Genomic DNA, 21,370 nt, shown 5'->3' with positions numbered 1-21,370 from the left:
CCGCCTGACCGGATGTGGCGCCTCTGACAGAGGTCAGCCCCACCGAGCTCTGCAGACGTCCTGCCAGCTCCAAGCCGTCAGTCCGAGGTCGGCAGCCGGCGACGGAGGTAGGTCCCCTCCTAGCCAACATGGCTAGCACAGTGATCGGGGTGATACTTGTCGTCTGGACCGCCCTAGCCGGGCGGTCCGCGGCGCAGCAGCAGCAGCCGGCCGCCCTGCCCAGCGCTCTTGCTGACGAGGTGTTCACCATCATCAACACAGCAGTTCAGCGAGAGCTACGACCAATCGTGAGAAGATTCGAGTCACTGGTGGAGTCGCTGGACAACAGACTGACTCTGCTCGACTCCAGGATGAGTACGCTGACTGCCCACGTTTTGACGAACCGACTGGGTGAGCAGATGGAAGAACTGTCCAGTCAACTGAGTGGAATCACTGCGAGACTCGACAGCCAGCAATCACAGCTCGACAGTCAACTATCTCAACTGAGCGAGCTAAACACCCATCTCAATGAACAAAAAACACAACAAGAGGAGACTGCAGTCACAGTGAATAGTGTCACAGTGCAACTGGATAGCATCGTTACACAGCAAGATCAACTCACTCAGACGTCTCAACTGGCTACAAGGCTCGACAGCCAGGAATCACAACTGAACGACCTCAACACCCAGCTCAACGAACAAAAAACGACGCAGGATGAGGCTTCAGTCAAAATGGATAACTATACATCGCGTCTCGATACATTGATTTCCCGCATTGACAAACAGGAAGCAAAGCTATCCGGAGCAATCAACGACACATCATTCCAACAGAAGACCATAATTGACGACCTTGCTGCTACGGTAAAACAATTAATCCCTCACCCTGGCCATGATTGCAGCGACCTGCCTGTCGACTCTCCATCTGGTGTCTACCTCCTTCGGCCCAGTGGTAACATCAGACAACCACCCGTCGAGGCCTACTGTGATATGGACACTGCCGGAGGGAACTGGACGGTGTTTCAACGTAGAGACAACATCGAGCCCCGCCAGGATTTCTACCTGGGATGGAAGGAGTATAAGGAGGGATTTGGTGATGTAACCCAGGAATTCTGGTGGGGCCTAGAACACCTATTTCAGCTGACGTCATCAGACCGACAGTACGAGCTCCGTGTTGATCTTGAGGCGTTCGACGGCAGTCGAGCCTACGCTGTATACCAAGGGTTCCGTATCTCGTCTGAGGAGGACGGCTACAAACTGAGCGTCTCCAACTACTCGGGACCTGCCCGGAATAGTCTGTACTGGAGCGTCAATAAGAAGTTCTCTACCCGTGACCGTGACCAGGACGGCTCGTCTTACCGTCACTGTGCACAGCAACGTCAGGGGGCCTGGTGGTACGGCGGGTGCGGGTGGAGCAGCCTGAACGGACGTTTATATACTTAGCTTCAAATTCAAATTCAGATTCCAAATTCATATTCGATGGAAAAAATGATAAAAACGGACCCCTTAGAATCTCACCAAATTTACACCAGCCACTCAGCATGACCTGGTCATCACAGAATAAAATTATCTAAGCTCGGCAAGCCCTGGGGGCTGAGATATCAGGGGTCAAAGTTCAAGGTCATTGAGGGCGGACCCCTCAGAATTACCTCAAAATTTGCACACAGATGCAAGTTGACCTGCTGAGCACGATGGACATAAAATCTAAGCCCGGCAAGCCCTGACCTAGAAGTTAGGTCAGGTCAAAGTTTGCATCCACGTGGAGGTCACGTGACCCTTTTACAGCGGACCCCTCAGATTTTGATGAAATTTTGTAAGCTGATGCATCTAGACACCCTCATTAATATCCTAAATTATCTAAGTTCGGCAAGCTCTGGGGGCTGAGATAATGAGGGGTCAAAGGTCAAGGTCATTTGAGAGCGGACCCCTTCAATTTTTGTTAAAATTCAAATCACCCCTCAACTTTGTCTTCTGAATTTAATGGTAAAAATTTCTAAGCTCGGCAAGCCTTAGAAAAGCCAGAATGAGTATTTAGAAAAACGAGCATTTGTTTTCCAATATGGCTGACAGGTAGGTATTGTGGCGCATCAATGACATAATTGACGCGTGTAAATAGGCACCGCGCCATATTCATTTTATTTTGTAGTGTAGACCCATGGGTTCCATGGTGTAGGTAAGGGTAAGAATCTTGGGTAAGGGTATATAGGGCCCTGGGCTGAGTGTAGGTATATACATATAACATATTGATATAACATGCCGTGGTGTGTAAGTTAAGGTGAAGGTGATATGATGTGTGTGATCCATGGAATGGGCGTGGCTTCAGAATCAGGGTTATCAGCCACAATTCTTAGAATGAGTTTTATGCTAGCTGATTATTATAGGTACTTTTGAAACCTATGCATACCTATGACCTATCTGAGGGCTGTTTACGGGCCCTGTGTGCAGTCGGACCATACACAAGCTCTAAGCTCCGCCCACTGCGTCCCTAAGCCATTCTTCCGTCACCGCGCACAGCAACCGCTGTGGTCGGTCGGGACTGGCCACAGGCCGTCCACCGCATGGCATGCAGCTGTGATATCAGAACCGGTTACCCTTCCCCTGCCCCTAAGCTTGCTGTACATACCACACACAGTGAACTCAGCAGTTTATGATGCCCGCGAACACCCCTCTGTATTCAGTTGCAGGAAGGCTCCTTTGTGCAGACTATCCAATTTTGGAACTGTACTCAAGGCTATTGTCACAAGGTATGCGTGCCACATGCTACACCAGATGTTCGTCTACAATCTTTCTCCACCCAATGTATTCTCATCGTCATCTGGAATGGCCTCGCAGAAAATGTTGCGACCGCACCTGACCTAACTAGCTTTAAGAGGGCCTAGGGTGATGTGACATATAACAAACTGTACCAGCCCGCAAAGTAGGTAGTTGATAAAGATGAGCAGCTTTTGTCAAATAATCTTGATTCACACATAATTTTTGTATGAGTTTTTCATATGGATGCTGTAACTCCAGGTGTTATGTAACCCCTGCCTTCCTCTGCTCACTGACTGCCTCTCACTGCCTCTCACTGCCTCCCACCGGCTCTCACCGCCTCTCACTTCCTCCTGCCCTGCCTCTGACTGCCTGCCTCTGCTCACTGACTGCCTCTACTGCCTCTCACTGCCTCTCACCGCCTCTCACTGCCTCTCATTGCCTCTAACTTCCTCTCACTGCCTCTCACTGCATGTCACTGCCTCTCACCGCCTCTCGCCGCCTCTCACCTCTTCTCACTGCCTCCTTCCCTGCCTCTGACTACCTGCCTCTGCTCACTGACTTCCTCTCACCGCCTCTCACCGCCCCTCACCGCCTCTCATCGCCACTCACCACCTCTCACTGCCTCTCACTGCTTCTCACCGCCTCTCACTGCCTCTCACTGCATGTCACTACCTCCTACCACCTCTCGCCGCCTCTCACCGCCTCTCACTGCCTCCTGCCCTGCCTCTGACTGCCTGCCTCTGCTCACTGACTGCCTCTCACCGCCTCTCACTGCTTCTCACCGCCTCTCACCGCCTCTCACTGCATGTCACTACCTCTCACCACCTCTCGCCGCCTCTCACTGCCTCTCACTGCCTCCTGCCCTGCCTCTGACTGCCTGCCTCTGCTCACTGACTGCCTCTCACCGCCTTTACTGCCTCTCACTGCCTCTCACTGCATTTCACTGCCTTTGATTGCCTCTAACTTCCTCTCACTGCCTCTCATGACTGCATGTCATTGCCTCTCACCCCTTCTCGCCGCCTCTCTCTGCCTCTCCCCGCGTCTCACTGCCTCTCACCTCTTCTCACTGCCTCCTTCCCTGCCTCTGACTGCCTGCCTCTGCACTGACTTCCTCTCACCGCCTCTCACTGCCTCTCGCCGCCTCTCACTGCATGCCACAGCCTCCCACCGCCTCTCACCGCCTCTCACTGCATGTCACTGCCTCTCACCACCTCTCGCCGCCTCTCACTGCCTCTCACCACCTCTCACTGCCTCTCACCACCTCTCACTGCCTCTCACTACCTCCTGCCTTGCCTCTGACTGCCTGCCTCTGCTCACTGACTGCCTCTCACCGCCTCTACTGCCTCTCACTGCTTCTGACTGCCTTCCTTTGCTCGCTGACTACCTCTCCCTGCCTCTCACCGCCTCTCACTGCCTCTCACTGCATGTCACTGCCTCTCACCACCTCTTGCCGCCTCTAACCGCCTCTCACTGCCTCTCACCGCCTCTCACTGCCTCCTGCCCTGCCTCTGACTGCCTACCTCTGCTCACTGACTGCCTCTCATCGCCTCTACCGCCTCTCACTGCCTCTCACCGCCTCTCACTGCCTTCCTCTGCTCACGGACTACCTCTCACCACCTCTCACTGCCTCTCAACGCCTCTCACCGCCTCTCACTGCCTCTCACCGCCTCTCACTGCCTCTCATCGCCTCTCACTGCCTCCTGCCCTGCCTCTGACTGCCTGCCTCTGCTCACTGACTGCCTATGCTCACTGACTGCCTCTCATCGCCTCTACTGCCTCTCACTGCCTCTTACCGCCTCTCACTGCCTCTAACTTCCTCTCACTGCCTCTCACTGCATGTCATTGCCTCTCACCGCCGCCTTTCTCTGCCTCTCGCCGCCTCTCACTGCCTCTGACTGCCTGCCTCTGCTCACTGACTTCCTCTCACCGCCTCTCACCGCCTCTCGACGCCTCTCACTGCCTCTCACTGCCTCTCACTGCATGTCACTGCCTCTCGCCGCCTCTCACTGCCTCTCAATGCCTTCTGCCCTGCGTTTGACTGCCTACCTCTGCTCACTGACTGCCTCTCATCGCCTCTACTGCCTCTCACTGCCTCTCACCGCCTCTCACTGCCTCTCACCGCCTCTCACTGCCTCCTGTCCTGCCTCTGACTGCCTGCCTCTGCTCACTGACTGCCTCTCACCGCCTCTCACTGCCTCTGACTGCCTTCCTTTTCTCACTGCCTCTCACCGCCTCTCACCGCCTCTCACTGCGTCTCACTGCCTCCTGCCCTGCCTCTGACGGCCTGCCTCTGCTCACTGACTGTCTCTCATTGCCTCTCACTTCCTCTCACTGCCTCTCACCGCCTCTCACTGCCTCTAACTTCCTCTCACTGCCTCTCACTGCATGTCATTGCCTCTCACCCCTTCTCGCCGCCTCTCTGCCTCTTCCCGCGTCTCACTGCCTCTCACATCTTCTCACTGCCTCCTTCCCTGCCTCTGACTGCCTGCCTCTGCACTGACTTCCTCTCACCGCCTCTCACTGCGTCTCACTGCCTCCTGCCCTGCTTCTGACTGCCTGCCTCTGCTCACTGACTGTCTCTCATTGCCTCTCACTTCCTCTCACTGCCTCTCACCACCTCTCACTGCCTCTCACTACCTCCTGCCTTGCCTCTGACTGCCTGCCTCTGCTCACTGACTGCCTCTCACCGCCTCTACTGCCTCTCACTGCTTCTGACTGCCTTCCTTTGCTCGCTGACTACATCTCACTGCCTCTCACCGCCTCTCACTGCCTCTCACTGCATGTCACTGCCTCTCACCACCTCTTGCCGCCTCTAACCGCCTCTCACTGCCTCTCACCGCCTCTCACTGCCTCCTGCCCTGCCTCTGACTGCCTACCTGTGCTCACTGACTACCTCTCATCGCCTCTACCGCCTCTCACTGCCTCTCACCGCCTCTTACCGCCTCTCACTGCCTTCCTCTGCTCACGGACTGCCTCTCACCACCTCTCACTGCCTCTCAACGCCTCCCACCGCCTCTCACTGCCTCTCACCGCCTCGCACTGCCTCTCATCGCCTCTCACTGCCTCCTGCCCTGCCTCTGACTGCCTGCCTCTGCTCACTGACTGCCTCTCATCGCCTCTACTGCCTCTCACTACCTCTTACCGCCTCTCACTGCCTCTAACTTCCTCTCACTGCCTCTCACTGCATGTCATTGCCTCTCACCGCCACTCGCCGCCTTTCTCTGCCTCTCGCCGCCTCTGACTGCCTGCCTCTGCTCACTGACTTCCTCTCACCGCCTCTCGCCGTCTCTCACCGCCTCTCGACGCTTCTCACTGCCTCTCACCGCCTCTCACTGCCTCTCACTGCATGTCACTGCCTCTCGCCGCCTCTCACTGCCTCTCAATGCCTTCTGCCCTGCTTCTGACTGCCTACCTCTGCTCACTGACTGCCTCTCACCGCCTCTCACTGCCTCTGACTGCCTTCCTTTGCTCACTGCCTCTCACCGCCTCTCACCGCTTCTCACCGCCTCTCACCGCCTCTCACTGCATGTCACTACCTCTCACTGCCTCCTGCCCTGCCTCTGACTGCCTGCCTCTGCTCACTGACTGCCTCTCACCGCCTTTACTGCCTCTCACTGCCTCTCGGCTCTCACTGCATTTCACTGCCTTTGATTGCCTCTAACTTCCTCTCACTGCCTCTCATGACTGCATGTCATTGCCTCTCACCCCTTCTCGCCGCCTCTCTCTGCCTCTCCCCGCGTCTCACTGCCTCTCACCTCTTCTCACTGCCTCCTTCCCTGCCTCTGACTGCCTGCCTCTGCACTGACTTCCTCTCACCGCCTCTCACTGCCTCTCGCCGCCTCTCACTGCATGCCACAGCCTCCCACCGCCTCTCACTGCATGTCACTGCCTCTCACCACCTCTCGCCGCCTCTCACTGCCTCTCACCACCTCTCACTGCCTCTCACTACCTCCTGCCTTGCCTCTGACTGCCTGCCTCTGCTCACTGACTGCCTCTCACCGCCTCTCGCCGCCTCTCGACGCCTCTCACTGCCTCTCACCGCCTCTCACTGCCTCTCACTGCATGTCACTGCCTCTCAATGCCTTCTGCCCTGCGTCTGACTGCCTACCTCTGCTCACTGACTGCCTCTCATCGCCTCTACTGCCTCTCACTGCCTCTCACTGCCTCTCACCGCCTCTCACCGCCTCTCACTTCCTCCTGCCCTGCCTCTGACTGCCTGCCTCTGCTCATTGACTGCCTCTCACCGCCTCTCACTGCCTCTGACTGCCTTCCTTTGCTCACTGCCTCTCACCGCCTCTCACCGCCTCTCACTGCGTCTCACTGCCTCCTGCCCTGCTTCTGACTGCCTGCCTCTGCTCACTGACTGTCTCTCATTGCCTCTCACTTCCTCTCACTGCCTCTCACCGCCTCTCACTGTCTCTCACTGCCTCTCGCCGCCTCTCACTTCATGTCACAGCCTCTCACCGCCCTGCCCTGCCCTGCCCTGCCCTGCCCTGCCCTGCCCTGCCCTGCCCTGCCCTGCCCTGCCCTGCCCTGCCCTGCCCTGCCCTGCCCTCTGAGCTCCTTGTCAGTCAGCTCCTGTCAAGTGTCCGTGGTCGGTAGAGCGGCGGCGCCGGACGGCTGACGTGTGGTCGGTACGTGTCCGCGTGCCCGCAGTTCCTGTGCCGTGTCGAGAATGTGATGAAGCGCCAGGAGTCGCCGGAGAGTAGTGACGGTTCGTCAGCCGTGGTTTGCGTGGTGCCGCCGGTGCGCCGCTCTCCCGCCGAGCCGCCCCTTCTCGTCGCCCAGTCTGGCCGCCCAGCCGAGCCTGGCGCGGCTGACGGCGCCTTAGACGGCATCATGTAGAACCAGCATGGGTCGCTGGCGGCGGGCCTCGGCGCCTATCCGGTGCACGCTGCCTACGGCGAGAACCTCTAGGTGAAGAGTGAAGGCGGCGGTGGCTCGTTGCAGTACTCTGCCGGCGCCAGCGAAGAACCGGCCTCTACCGCCGCTGGGCCGGTGCCGCACTCCTCTGCGCCCCAGGTGAGTCCCGGCGGCCGACTCGGCTACTTCACAGTGTCAGCGCGCTGAAAAGAGTCCCGCCCAAGACTGAAGGATCGGACGTGGTCCCTAGTTGGTCTGGGCCCCAATCCCACACTCATGCTTATTTCGTAATGCTGTGGGATATGCGGCTTTGCTTGAGTGTTGAAGCAGACTCAGATATGTAACTGGTTGATCCGGTGAATGTCTGGATATTCATGCATTCTGTCTGCAGCTTTTTTGGCCAAATTGTGGAACCGATGGCTTATTCGGATAAAACCGAAACATGAATCCTGCACTGTTCGAGCGACCCTCGTCCTCCCAACCGCCCTACCTGACGCTGTCTTCTCCTCTAACCGCTTCCGACCCGTATGTACCGTACCTCCTGTCAGGCAGACGACCGGGCCGATCGCCCACCAGCCGAATATGACGGCAGCCGCCATGGTGATGGGTGCCGACAGCGACGGGAAGCCGCCGCCGCCGACGCCGATGCCGGCGCTGTTCAGCCCAGCTACCACCGACTCAAGGTGGAAGACGTGCTCTCCTACCAGAACCAGGTCAAGTCCAAGTTCCAGAACAACCCACAGGTCCACAACGACTTCCTCGATATAATGAAGGAGTTCAAGGCGCAAAAGTAAGTTAAAGCTGGCTGTCTTATGTCATACTTATGCTGTTCTTGCTCTTACATATTCTCAACTTTACTTATTTGCTATTTGTATCGTCTGCAAAAACGAACGTCACCTTACGCAATTTTGAGCACGTTTAATTTGACCAAGCGGCGAGCGCTGCCGTTCCCTGTCCTGCAGCCGCCGCTGTCCCCTGTCGAGTGTCTGACTCCCGTTTCTCTCTGTATAGTCAATCTAATGTAGTCATTTTTTAGCGCAATATAGTCATCTAAACTGAGTTTTGTTGAGATGTTCGATTTAATGGTAGTTTTGTGTACCTGTTTGTAGTGACTTTTGATGAAAATTATGTTTTAAAGCTGTTTTATTTTTGTATCTTGTAGGGAAATGCAAATTCTAGTTCTGCTGAGTTTCATATGGCCTGATTAACTGACCCCGTATTGTTCATTACTTAAGCTTCGTTTCGCCACTGCTCATACAACCATCATGACGCTGATTGGCATGCTCTCGCCGGCAGTACCTACACGTCTTGATGATGGCGCCGGGCTAGGTGACCACAGCGCGGTGCACACGCCCACTGGCGGCTTCCAGACCTACTCGGACACAGTGGTACCGACGCCGCCGCCGCAGCCCCAGCAGCAGCAGCCACCGCCACCGCCGCTGCCGACGGCGCCCGGCGCGCCGCCCAAACCGAGTCACCAGCGGCCACCGAGGTGAGCTGGCGGCCTGACCCTTCAGATAGGGTGAATCCAACTACATGCGTGTGGACGTCAGGGAAAGGGCTGCTATGGTTGCTATTCATTCTTCTCCTGTGCTGTTTTTTTTTTTCTTTGTTGAAATAATATGCGAATATCCAGCGTTGTTGATCACATGCGCCCCTGCTGACGCTCTGATTCTGTTGCTTGCCACAGGAGTAGGTATGGCACCAACAGGCAACAACATCCTGTCGCACGCTGTGCGGCGGCGGCCGGCGTCGGGGGCCACCACGTCACCGCGCACCACTCGTACAACCAGCCGCCGTCGTCCGCGGGACGACCCATTCACCTCCAGTGGGTCCCCTCGCATTGCGGCCTTCCTGGAAATGAGAGGGCAGACACCCTGGCGGAGGAGACCTCCGCCCTGGACCAGAACTCAGACACACACCACTGGACACCAGAACGATCCAGAGAGCAGCGGCAAGGCTGGCGCGTGCGAGGACCAGAGCGGCCTGGCCCGACGGCTGGTATCGCCAACTGCCGGTGTGGGCTCTGTCGTGAGGAAGCAGACACCTCGGCCCACGCGCTGATGCGGTGTCCCGCCCTGGTGCAACTGCCGGTTCCGAGTGTTCGGAACTATACACCCGACCCACGAGGACCTGCGCAGCATCGACGCAGTAGCGGCCCTGGGTGCCGCCTTCGTCCCCCTCCAGAGCCGGCAGGATACGCCCTAGGGCTGGAGGGAAACAACAACAACAACAACAACAACAGAGGACATGAACCCACTTAATGTGTTCAAACGCTACCGCGACAGCCGCAAGGTGCTCGAGTACCGGACGGAGCTGTTCAGCTCGTGTTGCGAGGTGCCATCGGCGTGGTGCCGGCGCAATATGAGCACGGTACGCTGCCGTGCGCCAGCTGCCTCAGTCTGCTGGCCAGCCCGGTGAGACGGCACCTCGCCGTCGCCGCCGGACGCTCAGGTAGGATCTCTGAGTGATGTGCTGAGCTCAGCTTGAATTGACCTCAGTCACCCAGCAGCGACTGGAGCGGTCCGAGCGAGCCCGTGTACCGCCGCCAGTGTTTGGTCGTGTTTGGGGCCGTACGGCGCGGGTGATCTGTACGGGCGCGGCCGTATCTTATGTTACGTATCGTAGCTAAGCACGACTTGACACTGTCCACCACGGGACCCGCCCATGTTGACGGCGTCGCAATGTACTCATTGATTGACTAGTGCTGCGCGACTGCTCGGAGTTGACCAGTTAACGTTTTGTAGGCTTTATTATCACTGGCGGAGGCGTGGGGACTGGGGAGTGTTTTCTATTCGTCAGTGTTTGCCGAGGCGAGGCTGCTTAATGCCGATTGTGACATGTTACTATGTATCCTCACGTGAAGTCGTTGGGTTATCTAACTTGGTTCATCAATAAATGGTGCGACCTACAAAGTGACAATGAGATGAAAACGACTGAGTCATCTTTATGGAAAAATGTCTGTGACGTATGTGAAAGCAGGTCATATTGGTGTGCAGGTCATACGAGGTCAACTGAGGTCACTGACCCAGGACTAAAACTGGTTATCCTAAGATAACTCGTAACGCTCGCAATACACTCGTTTTTTCCGCGAAGCTCTAACTCCCATCAGGGGCCCGAACGGCGGCGTGCGGGGTTCCAACGTACCTCCGGCACCTTCACCCGCACACCGCACACGGGCGAGAGTTCAGACAAATCAGAGGTCACTGGTCCTTTTAACATGTCAGGTAAGTGGTTCCTTTCTGGGTACGTCAAAGGTCAATGACCCACATGACGGAGGTCAGAGGCCCGTGACGCGTCATTCATCTCAGTTCAGGTCAGATCCGAGTTAGGAGATGTGAGAGCTCAAGTTGAAGTGACACCTATGGTTAGCGATCTTCGGGAATAGGTCGAATGTGTGTGACCTGTAGGTACTAGAAAAGGTTTCAGGTCATTCATCCACCAAGGGCTTATATCAGGGGTCACTGGCCCGTTATGAAGATAGGTATGAGGTTCAGGTCGTAGACTCGTAATCCATCAAAAAACATAAAACGGCCACTATCTATGAAGGAAATAGTAAAATCGATCGATTTGTAAAGGAATTGCTTCATTTGGAAGCATGCAGTTTGCTTACATTTTACGCGTCAATTATGTCATTGATGCGCCACAATACCTACCTGTCAGCCATATTGGAATACAAATGCTCGTTTTCTAAATACTCATTCTGGCTTTTCTAAGGCTTGCCGAGCTTAGAAATTTTTACCATTAAATTTAGAAGGCAAAGTTGAGGGGTGATTTACGTTTTAACAAAAATTGAAGGGGTCCGCTCTCAAATGACCTTGACCTTTGACCCCTCATATCTCAGCCCCCAGAGCTTGCCGAACTTAGATAATTTAGGATATTAATGAGGGTGTCTAGATGTATCAGCTCACAAAAATTCATCAAAATCTGAGGGGTCCGCTTTAAAATGGGTCACGTGACCTCCACGTGGCTGCAACCTTTGACCTGACCTAACTTCTAGGTCAGGGCTTGCCGGGCTTAGATTTTATGCCCATCGTGCTCAGCATGTCAATTTGCATCTGTGTGCAAATTTTGAGGTAATTCTGAGGGGTCCGCCCTCAATGACCTTGAACTTTGACCCCTGATATCTCAGCCCCCAGGGCTTGCCGAGCTTAGATAATTTTATTCTGTGATGACCAGGTCATGCTGAGTGGCTGGTGTAAATTTGGTGAGATTCTAAGGGGTCCGTTTTTATCATTTTTTCCATCGAATATGAATCTGCAATCTGAATCTGAATTTGAAGCTAAGTATATAAACGTCCTGAACGGACGGTACCGGGACGGCGGTGAATGGGACGGCACTGGAATATGGTGGTGGACATGGAGGGACGAGCAATCACTGAAGAAATCAGAGATGAAGATCCGGCCCACCTAACTCATCTACACACTAAGGAGGTCATCACAGAGATGTACAGTCGGTGTCACAAACACCGTGCGGCAGTAGCTCGGACACTATAGCAGAGCCAATTATAGCAGTGTCATTAACCCAGACATTGCTAGTGCTGTGGGCGGTTATGAGGGCGTTCTACCATGGTGAGAGTGGAACAAATGGGAAATATGTTACTTTATACCACCAGAACGAAGTACGTTGTAATAGTCGCGGACGAATACAATACATTTTGCATGTACAATAGAGTGTCACGTCACCACACCGACCTATCCTCACCTTATTCCTCAGCGCTCTCAGCAGGTCCCTCACACTGGAGGGCCGGTACGAGCGGAACTTGCCGAGGTCGTCCAGTATAAACGAGTCTATCCTCTCTCGCCAGTTGCCGCCTGTCACCTCCCAGCCTCGCCGCTCTAGCCGGCGGACCAGCTCGGCGTCCGGCAGCTCCTTCTCGATACGGTCCGACACGTCCTGGGGAAACAGACAACAGTCAACGGAGTACAGTAATTACAGGTCCGACACGTCCTGGGGAAACGGAGAACAGTCAACGGATATTTACAGTAATTACAGGTCCGACACGTCCTGGGGAAACGGAGAACAGTCAACGGATATTTACAGTAATTACAGGTCCGATACGGTCCGACACGTCCTGGGGAAACAGACAACAGTCAACGGATATTTACAGTAATTACAGGTCCGATACGGTCTGACACGACTGGTAGTTACAAATATGGACAAAAGGTTGCATACGGAGAAAGTTTGGAGAAGGATGCTGGCAGATATGCCACGTCGATCTGCTACATCATACATGGCCTGGAACGCAAACTCATTGAACCAGTATAACGCCTTTTGGGGCGACTAACGGAGCGAGCGAGAGGGTGGGCCTTGCACGTGCGAAATTGCGAGGGGGTACCTCCAACTAACTTGTGCACGGCACCCTACTAACCGGCCTCTAGCGACGTGCCAAATTTGGGCACAATCGGCCCAGCCGTTCTCGAGATCTGGAAGCGGCACCCTGCACGTGCGCACGTGCAAAATGGGTCCCAACTGACTTGTGCACGGCACCCTACTAACCGGTCCCTAACTGTGTACCAAATTTGAGCGCAATCGGTCGAGCCGTTCTCGAGATCTGGAAACGACCCCTGCACGTGCGCACGCGCAGCAGCACCCCAACTCTGGCACATGGATATGTAGTGCCTAGTGGGTGCCTACCTACATGCCAACTTTCAGCGCAATCGGCCAAGTAGTTACCGAGATATTGCAACAATTACAAAACGGACACCTCTTCGTTTTGCACGTGGCACGTGCATAAGGGGTCACCCACATGCATCAGGAATAATCCAATACTTGGTAGAAGGAATGAAGCTACCCTACAAAAATTACCGCGTGTAAATCGGTCAAGTGGTTGCTGAGATATAAGCCTCGCAAAAGCGTGACCACGGCCGGCCGGCCGCTCATACTCAGAAATTTCCGTTAATCTAAGGAAAGACTCCGCTCGCTTCGCTCGCTCCGTAATAACGCTTCTGTGCGACACAACCGTCACTCAGCCACGCTGGCCTCAACACCCCACTCCTATTCGTCTAGCATGGAATACAGGCTTGCCCCCTCCATCCCTACCGCTCCCTTACACTTGGACAGTTCCATCCAAGATACCTGGTCCCATCCCCCTTTCCCAGACCGGCCGCTCTGACCTGGAAGAAGTGCAGCACGCCCTGCGGCGACCAGAAGGTCGGGTGGGACAGCACTGCAGCCACCGTGGGCCGCTGGTCCGGCTCGGCGGAGACCATCCGGCGTATCAGAGATGTTGCCGTAATGTCGTCCACAGCCGAGAGACTTGAAGGGGAGAGAGGGGTCAGTACGAACTACGTCTGGGAGCCATTGAGGGACGAATAGAAACAAACATTGCGTTTCAGCTGGCATGGGAAGTCGTTTGAAAATGTTTTGGATCCAATAAAGTTATGCTATTTACATCCCATTGAAATTTCATTGGCTTTTACCTCGATGGAATCATGGAAGAAAGATCAGAATGAATCTAACTCAAGGTTGAATGTTTCAGAGCGCTACGCTATTGTTCAGGACGGTTCAGACACCGGAAACTTTTACACTGAATCTGTAGCGGAGTGACTGGAAACTGCAGAGAAACTGACCAGAACTCGCCGCTGAGGATGTTGTACTGTCGGCGGAAAGACTCGCCGAACGGATGGTGTCCTCCGCTGAGCACATAGTAGAACACACAGCCCAGCGAGAACACGTCCACCGCGCACGTCTGCGGGAGCACAGCGGAGCACGGAACACAGCCACGTCAGAGGAGGTTGGAGATAGGAGACGGGGTTTTGAAGCTAGGAACCAATTTGTATATAATAAGCAGCGTTAATCGGCCCGCTGTAAAGCTCCACCAGGTTAATGAATTTGAAACTCCTTCTTTAAATTCACATTCAACCAGACTTAGAAGACGATTCTCTAGCTTCGATTTATCTAGACAATTCATTTTAAAAATACCGAAGTCCGAAATATTGCATCAGCTGAATCTTATCATTGTTATGACCACTGACAATTAATAAAACATACAAATCATCATCAGGAGCTTCCATTACTTTCCCACCCTTACTTTCTGTTACCTAGTTCGACTTTCTCTCATTATTTTTACTATATCCTCTCTCCTCTCCTTTCTCCCTTCCTCTTCCTGCCCTCCCCCCTCTCTCTCTCTCCCTCTCTTTCTCTCCCACTCACCGCTCTACCCTCTCCATCGGCCATCTCCGGAGCGATCCATCCCTCGGTGCCTGCCACGCCTGATCGTCGAGAGAACGACGCCCGTCCGCGGGACAGTTTCTTGCACAGACCAAAGTCTGAGATCATGGCCACGGCGCCGCCGCTGCTCCGTGCAGCCAGCAGGACGTTGTGCGGCTTTATGTCGCGGTGAACTGACGGAGGGGGGAGGGGGAGGGAGAAGGAAGAATGTCAGAGCGGAAGGGACTGATGACAAAACTACAATATGTCCATTTTCTACAATATGCATTCTTCAATATGTAGAATACATAGTGTAGAATATGGACACATCCTACAATATGTAGAATATTATGTCCATCCATCTGAATTATCTACCTAGATCAGATCGCTAGATCGTGTCCTCCTCAGAGTCCTAGGACGACGCGAGTTGTCACTGCTTTAGTAAGGTACTTAGGCTTTATGTGAGATCAAACATAAATGAGCCAGATCTCAAGTAAAATCACACAGTGAAACAAGAAGAATAGGACAAAACGTCATGTGGGTTTACTATCAAACATTAACTTACAATTCAGTTAACATCACTTTATTAACACTTTCTATTACTTCTATCATCACATTTCACCCCCACTTTCCTCCATTCCAGCGTTAAATCTCATTCATCCTCCCACTGACCTATATTGAGATGATGCAGATGTTTGAGGCCAGCAGTGGCCTGTTTGAGCACCTCGATCCCGGAGATCTCGGGACCGCCGTAGCGACCCAGCACGTAGTCCTGCACGTTGGCAATGCACAGCTCCAGAGCGATGTAGCGGAACTGGCGGTCCTGCTCCATACAAAAATACCTGTCCGAGGGAAAACGGGGAGGGTGAGAGATGGTAGCTTACTGACGGCCCTGCTCCATTCAGAAATGGCTGTCCCGGAAAAAAAGAATTTGAGATGAGTCATGATCAAAGTTACTGCTATCAGAAACTTTACTTCCCAATGCCCTGGCATCAGCATCACTCCGACCGCCGTTCAATTCTCACATGACATTCATCTAACATTATTGCCGTCGCAGTGTCATCACCCAAGATATGACGATCACTTTTCATCACCCACATCACATCCATCACATCACCTACCTTATGACGTTCCTCTGTCACTAGTCACTACCATCACTCACATCACATCCGTCACATCGACACGTTTTTTATAACACATCTGTTCTCCCGTGAATTTCCGACAAGTTGGTTAGAAACTTTCAAAAAAGGTACAGTCACTACTCACTCAATTTTTCTCAAGTTTTTCTGTCTTGACAGATCAAGCAATGCCAGAACAAGCTTACGAACACACAATTTTGATCAGGATCGGACGATTGGACACTTTTCAAAAGCGATCTTTCCTGCCTCCCGGAAATTCACGAGAGAACAGATGTGGGTAAAAAAACGTGTCGACATCACTGTAAGAATCTTGGACATCACCTACCTTATGACGTTCGGGTGCTGGTCAGACTCCCTCAGAAGCGCCACCTCGCGGTCGGCAAACGTGAAACAGTCGGGCAGGAGACGCTTTACGGCCACGTCCCGACCGTCAAACCAGCCCCTGAGGGTCAGGTCAGGTCAGGTTAGGGTCAGGTCAGGTCAGGGGCAGGTTGAGAATAAGGCTTTCGGTAGGGGTAAGATGGTAGAACGGGGCACGCCGAAAGTCCCTGTGGGTCAGGTTAGGAACAGGGTCAGGTTGGACATATGGGTCCAGGTGGAGGTGGGGTGGAGCTGTACAGGAACAGATACACAAAGCTACTACGTCGCGCCCGTCAAACCAACAGTGGAAATCACAATAATTATAACTCATCGGCTTTTTTTAGTATACCGTCATGGTACTGTGCACACTTCAGAAGTTGAAAAGCAAAAAGTCAGAAATCAAATCATATCATTTCCATCCAGCACACATTCCGACTTCCAAAGACCCAATCCTTCCCTTCCAGTCACTACTTTAATACTTCATAATTCCTCGCCTTCTCCCTACGCTCAAATCCATCACCATCACCAACCCCGTCCCTCTCGTATCACTCACTTGTACACAAATGTGCCCTCGCAGCCTTTTCCGATGCACTCCTCCGAGTCAAAGCTGATCTTCCCCACTCGCACCACTCCGCCGTCCAGCTGTTCGCACTCGGCTGTGGCCTGGCGCTGTGAGCTGCGCGAGCCACTGCTGCCTCGTGAGCCGAGGGCGGAGCCAGAGCCGGGCCCGGACGGCCAGGAGGGCGGAGTGCGCGTCTGGTCCTGAAAGAGGGAGGGGGAATGAGAGAGAGAGAGGGGGGTAAGCAGAGAGGCGAGACATTGTGAACTTGCGGTATTTGCTTGCTGATTGACAATGGAGTCGGTTGACATTCCACAGCCCAGAAAAGGCATGATGCTTGAACCACAACGCATCGATAAAATCAAAGAGACGTAAATCGATAAAACATACCCCCGAACCTTGTCCGTACAATATAGAGGAGAAAAAAATACGGAAAATAAAATATTTTGATAGCATTCTGTCGCCCACATACATATTTTATACAAACTACAAAAACGTCAAGTTCCCTGCTGCCTCGCGTGCTTCATCAGTTACTACACGAAATACCCCAGAGCATAGACCACTATATACCACTATATAGTGGTCTATGCCCAGAGCCATGATTCTCCTCCTTTGACCAGAGGCCAGTTTCGCCAATAAAAAAACAGACGACTGCGATTATTTTTTGACAAAACGATAGTCTCAAAATATCATTTACTCCTAAACATACTAATCGCTGACTTGAAAAATGTAATAACGCAGCTTTCAAGTGCTATATTATTTGGTCAGCAATTACTTTTTCCACCGGTAAATAGGATTTATAGACTATCGTTTTGTCAAAAAATAATCGCAGCCGTCTGTTTTTTATTGGTGAAACTGGCCTCTGAACAAGCCTGAAGACTCCTACCTCCCCATTCCTTCCCATCCCCCATCCTACCCAGGCATTGGTAAAATCCTTTTTGAAAGGATTGCATTCCCAATCCACATTCCTAGTGCCGAAGTGGATTGCATTCCTACCCGCAATCCCCTTTTTCACTTGGATTGAGATCAAATCCGCAATCCTTTTCTGCAATCCTGTTGTATTATTATGTGCACTAGTGGATCTGGGGGAGGGAGGGGGGCATAGGGCCGTGCCTCCATCCCCAAATCACCCATTTCTAGTACCTAGTCTTGCGAGTAATTCCTATCTAAGGCACAGGTATTTTATGGGAAATATTTTTTGCCTCAAACACCCCCACATTGAAACCTCTACCCAACCAGTGTTTTATATTTTTGAAACTCGCCCTCAAATACGTAACTTTGCCCTTCCTATGTAGTTCATCAGCGTATATTATTTTGAGCGTTTAAATTAAAAGCGTTTAAATTATTTCAAGTTTAGATGTAAAGCCCTTGATAGCAAAGTACATTAAGCCGATGAAGCCGATCCAATAATTTTCAATCGCAACAAACCATTTCAAAGCACTAATCAAACACAATCCGGATTGGATTGCAAAAAATGGAAGTATGATGCAATCCAATCCGCAATCAAATCCTGTTTTTTGGAATGGATTTCAAATCCGGGTGCAGTCCACCAAAAAGGAATGCAATCAGGATTTTGCAATCCTGCAATCACAATCCTACCGATGCCTGATCCTACCTTCCATCTCAGCAGCGTAACCAGTAGTGCGGCCAGCGCCAGGACGGCCACCACAAACCAGGCCCGTTCCGCTCCTCCGCCGGCGGAGGAAGACGAGAGAGTGTCGTCCAGCAGAGAGGCCCACTCGGGTGGTGAGAGTAGGAACGTCGTGTTCAGCGTGCGCACCTGGAGAGAGCGGGGTGGGGTGGGGTAGTTAATGGGTTTAGTGCGAGATGACTGAGATGATTGTGAAAGCTAAGATAATATGTGAGTGTTTGGAGCGGAAGACTAGTGAGGGACGGTTTTCTGATTATCCGTATTTGCAACACTGCATAATACAGCAAGCAGTCAATTTACTTCACTCCTAGCAATGAGTCGACACGCATATCAGCATCAGCCCATCCTTTCCAAAGGTGGCCTAGCCAGCTCTACATCACGGTCCCAATAGAAGTCTCTTACCATTTTCGATTCACCCAACGACACAATGTGAAGCCCCCTGACGGCTGACAAACATCACATCTTCAAACCAGTCGAATCCCAAATCCACAGCCCCCTCCACCCCTCACCTGCGTCCAGAGCCAGCGCCACCCCCTGGCCGGCTGCGGCTCCGTCTGTGTGGCCGCCTCGGTCCAGGCGTGCGGTAGGTAGGTGTTGGGTCGGGCGCCCTGACTCGGGCTCTCCGCGCCGGGCCGGCTACGCTCCCCCGGGCCGGGGTTCAGAGGGGTCAGCTGCTCCGAGCGACTCACGTTCGGCACGTCATAGAAACCTGGCGGGGAGGGGAGGCAGTGTGAAGCATGGGAAAAAACGGAACAGGAAAGTGAATGAGAGATGACTAGAGTGGAAAGTTCCCGTAAAACTTTTGGAAAACCTGAGGAAGGTAAATACCTATCATTTGAAGAGGAGGGGAACAGGGTGAATTGAAGGTTTCATGACACGATACGATTGTATGCTATATGCCAATATTTCCTTTTTAGGCGCAAACGAGTGCCAAGACGCATAGGTAAAACAAAATCGTTTTGGTATTAAACTTAACAGTAACCTTGACAGCAAAAGAGAGCGGAAATGGGAACAGCAAACAATTCACAAACAAAACAGTTATCGCTCACCGATCTGCAGCTGTTTAGGTGTCTCCGTTTCGTCATGCAGTTTAAAGTAGCTCCCTGATTGGCTACTGCCGCCGTTGGCGTCCGCTGATTGGCCGGGCTCGCGCGGTCCGTCGATCAGCGGCCGCCGTGATTGGCTGGTGATGACGTGCACGGTGGACGAGTCGACCAATGACGGCAGCGCGTACAGTCCGTGCTTGTGCTCGCCGATGTACAGCGTTGGTCTGAAGATGGGGGAAATGTGGGCTCGTGATGGCTGGAGATTTAGAGGGTTTGTAAGGACTGAGATAAACTAGGGTCCTTCAGGACATACATAGACTACGAGACTGTCCGTTTTAGCGAGTGTGTATCATAACCGTAAAACACAAAAGAAAAACGGCAAGTAAGGCCAGCTGAAACTAGTGGCGACTATTGAAAGTTGAGAAACTCGGTCGAAAAAATCGAGTTTTTTATAAAACCTGTCATCAAGAGTCCTCAACACCCCTCCACCCACCTACCGTGTCACCCCTGACGCAGCCACGGGCTATGGCCACAATCATTTCCAGTTTTCCCGAACAAATTCCCGCAGGACTTACACAAGCACCATGGCAAGCTAAGGGCTTAGAGTACACATCGGACCAGTTTTCCCTCCCTCACTATAACTTACACGAGCTTCCTGGCAAGCTACGGGCAAGGGGTACACCTAGGGCCAATTCTTTCTCCCCCACTATAACTTACACGAGCTCCCTAGCCTCCACAACATCGTGTGTGAGCGCGCGCATCGTCTCAGTAGCCACGGTGGTGTGCGGGACCAGGTATAGGCCGTCGAACGCCAGGGCGTACACCCCCACCACGGGCGAGTCCAAGTCGGTCTGCCGGCGGAGAGACGTGGGGAGAACGGGTCACGGACGAGTCCATTACGGTGTCAGGGGGAGAACGTGTTTTTTTTTTCAGCGGCGGGGAAAAATAGGATTTCATTACCAGATACAGTTTGAATTACCGTGATCGAAATGGCCAAATAAAATGCTACCAATACCAAATGATCCAGTACCATGTGCACAATATTTATGCATTCCTCGACACAAATTTGTCTTTGCATCTGCTAACATTAATCTATATCATAGCATGGACTGAAGAATGGATCAAAAGTGATGACCATCCTCTCTATCAAGACAACAAGCACAAAACTGTAATAATCAGCACTTAATCAGCAATGGAGCGAAACGTTCAACGCATAGCATACGTAATGAAATAGCGCGGGCCTGTAATCACAGCAGCTCGCGGGTCGATGGTACGTCAATAGAAATACACGCCCACAGGGCGCCGAGCGTGCATAGTGGCCATTCGCCCCATTCAGCTCAACAGTCATGATAGAAACCGTCGTTAAAAGTTTGTTAAGTGCAACACTTCAGTTCTAGCACATATAAATGCCTTGCTTTAAGCAATTATGTCTTCATAGCATGAATCGATATTCCTTCTCTCTATTGAAGACGTCTGCGTTGCTGAACACTCAGATACACTCATGCATTATGCTCGTCATCTCTCTCAGCCCTTTTTCACTTCGAGATGCTTCGCGGTGTCCCTGATGAAGATCACTACACATTGCTGGGCCCCATTGTTCTCTCATACATAGTCCTTCCTCAGCTACCAGACTGAGGTGGTTGCCTATTCTATATACGTATTGACGCCCATAGCCCTATATAAGCATTGCCGCCCATAGCCCTCTTACAAGCTCACACACGACACAGCCCGTTCTCACCTGCCAGAGATGTGTGCCGGTGTCCCTACTGAAGGCCATCAATCGGCCCGAGGAGGTCGTGGTGAAATGATTCATCGCTGTCGGATAAATAAAAGAGGGCGACATTAGCTCAGTGCTGCGATACTGTATAAGG

The 21,370-nt window shown here is 52.7% G+C and overlaps 2 protein-coding genes across 11 annotated transcripts in view; one reads left to right on the top strand and one right to left on the bottom strand.

Moving 5' to 3' along the window:
* LOC122368748 (serine/threonine-protein kinase/endoribonuclease IRE1-like) overlaps positions 1-21,370 on the bottom strand; it is a 43,573-nt gene that overhangs the window by 3,512 nt on the left and 18,691 nt on the right. For all 4 annotated transcript variants that reach the window (XM_043342966.1, XM_043342968.1, XM_043342965.1 and 1 more), the window contains exons 7-18: positions 21,238-21,314; positions 20,217-20,350; positions 19,503-19,723; positions 18,963-19,162; positions 18,418-18,582; positions 16,797-17,005; positions 16,209-16,325; positions 15,417-15,586; positions 14,748-14,938; positions 14,165-14,283; positions 13,709-13,850; positions 12,297-12,488 (exon numbers count right to left, since the gene is read on the bottom strand). In XM_043342966.1, the coding sequence (XP_043198901.1) occupies positions 12,297-12,488; positions 13,709-13,850; positions 14,165-14,283; positions 14,748-14,938; positions 15,417-15,586; positions 16,209-16,325; positions 16,797-17,005; positions 18,418-18,582; positions 18,963-19,162; positions 19,503-19,723; positions 20,217-20,350; positions 21,238-21,314 (1,937 nt within the window). The remainder of the gene's footprint in view (positions 1-12,296; positions 12,489-13,708; positions 13,851-14,164; positions 14,284-14,747; positions 14,939-15,416; positions 15,587-16,208; positions 16,326-16,796; positions 17,006-18,417; positions 18,583-18,962; positions 19,163-19,502; positions 19,724-20,216; positions 20,351-21,237; positions 21,315-21,370) is intronic.
* LOC122368752 (transcriptional regulatory protein SIN3-like) lies at positions 79-10,507 on the top strand. Of its 7 annotated transcripts, XM_043342972.1 has the most exons (6): positions 2,299-2,719; positions 7,386-7,621; positions 7,726-7,751; positions 8,141-8,382; positions 8,889-9,084; positions 9,283-10,507. In XM_043342972.1, the coding sequence occupies exons 2-5, from the start codon at positions 7,582-7,584 to the stop codon at positions 8,902-8,904; spliced, it is 324 nt and encodes a 107-aa protein (XP_043198907.1). In that variant the 5' UTR covers positions 2,299-2,719; positions 7,386-7,581; the 3' UTR covers positions 8,905-9,084; positions 9,283-10,507. The 7 variants fall into 7 exon arrangements, 1 of the variants encoding a protein (XP_043198907.1); XR_006254286.1 differs by lacking the exon at positions 2,299-2,719 and adding an exon at positions 79-107 and having other exon boundaries at positions 7,386-7,751; XR_006254285.1 differs by lacking the exon at positions 2,299-2,719 and adding an exon at positions 2,082-2,154 and having other exon boundaries at positions 7,386-7,751.

Source organism: Amphibalanus amphitrite, unplaced genomic scaffold (genome assembly GCF_019059575.1).
Source record: "Amphibalanus amphitrite isolate SeventyFive unplaced genomic scaffold, NRLGWU_Aamphi_draft 000973F_arrow, whole genome shotgun sequence".
Taxonomy (NCBI): Eukaryota; Metazoa; Arthropoda; class Thecostraca; order Balanomorpha; family Balanidae; genus Amphibalanus; species Amphibalanus amphitrite.
This window is presented reverse-complemented; position numbering and strand designations above follow the sequence as displayed.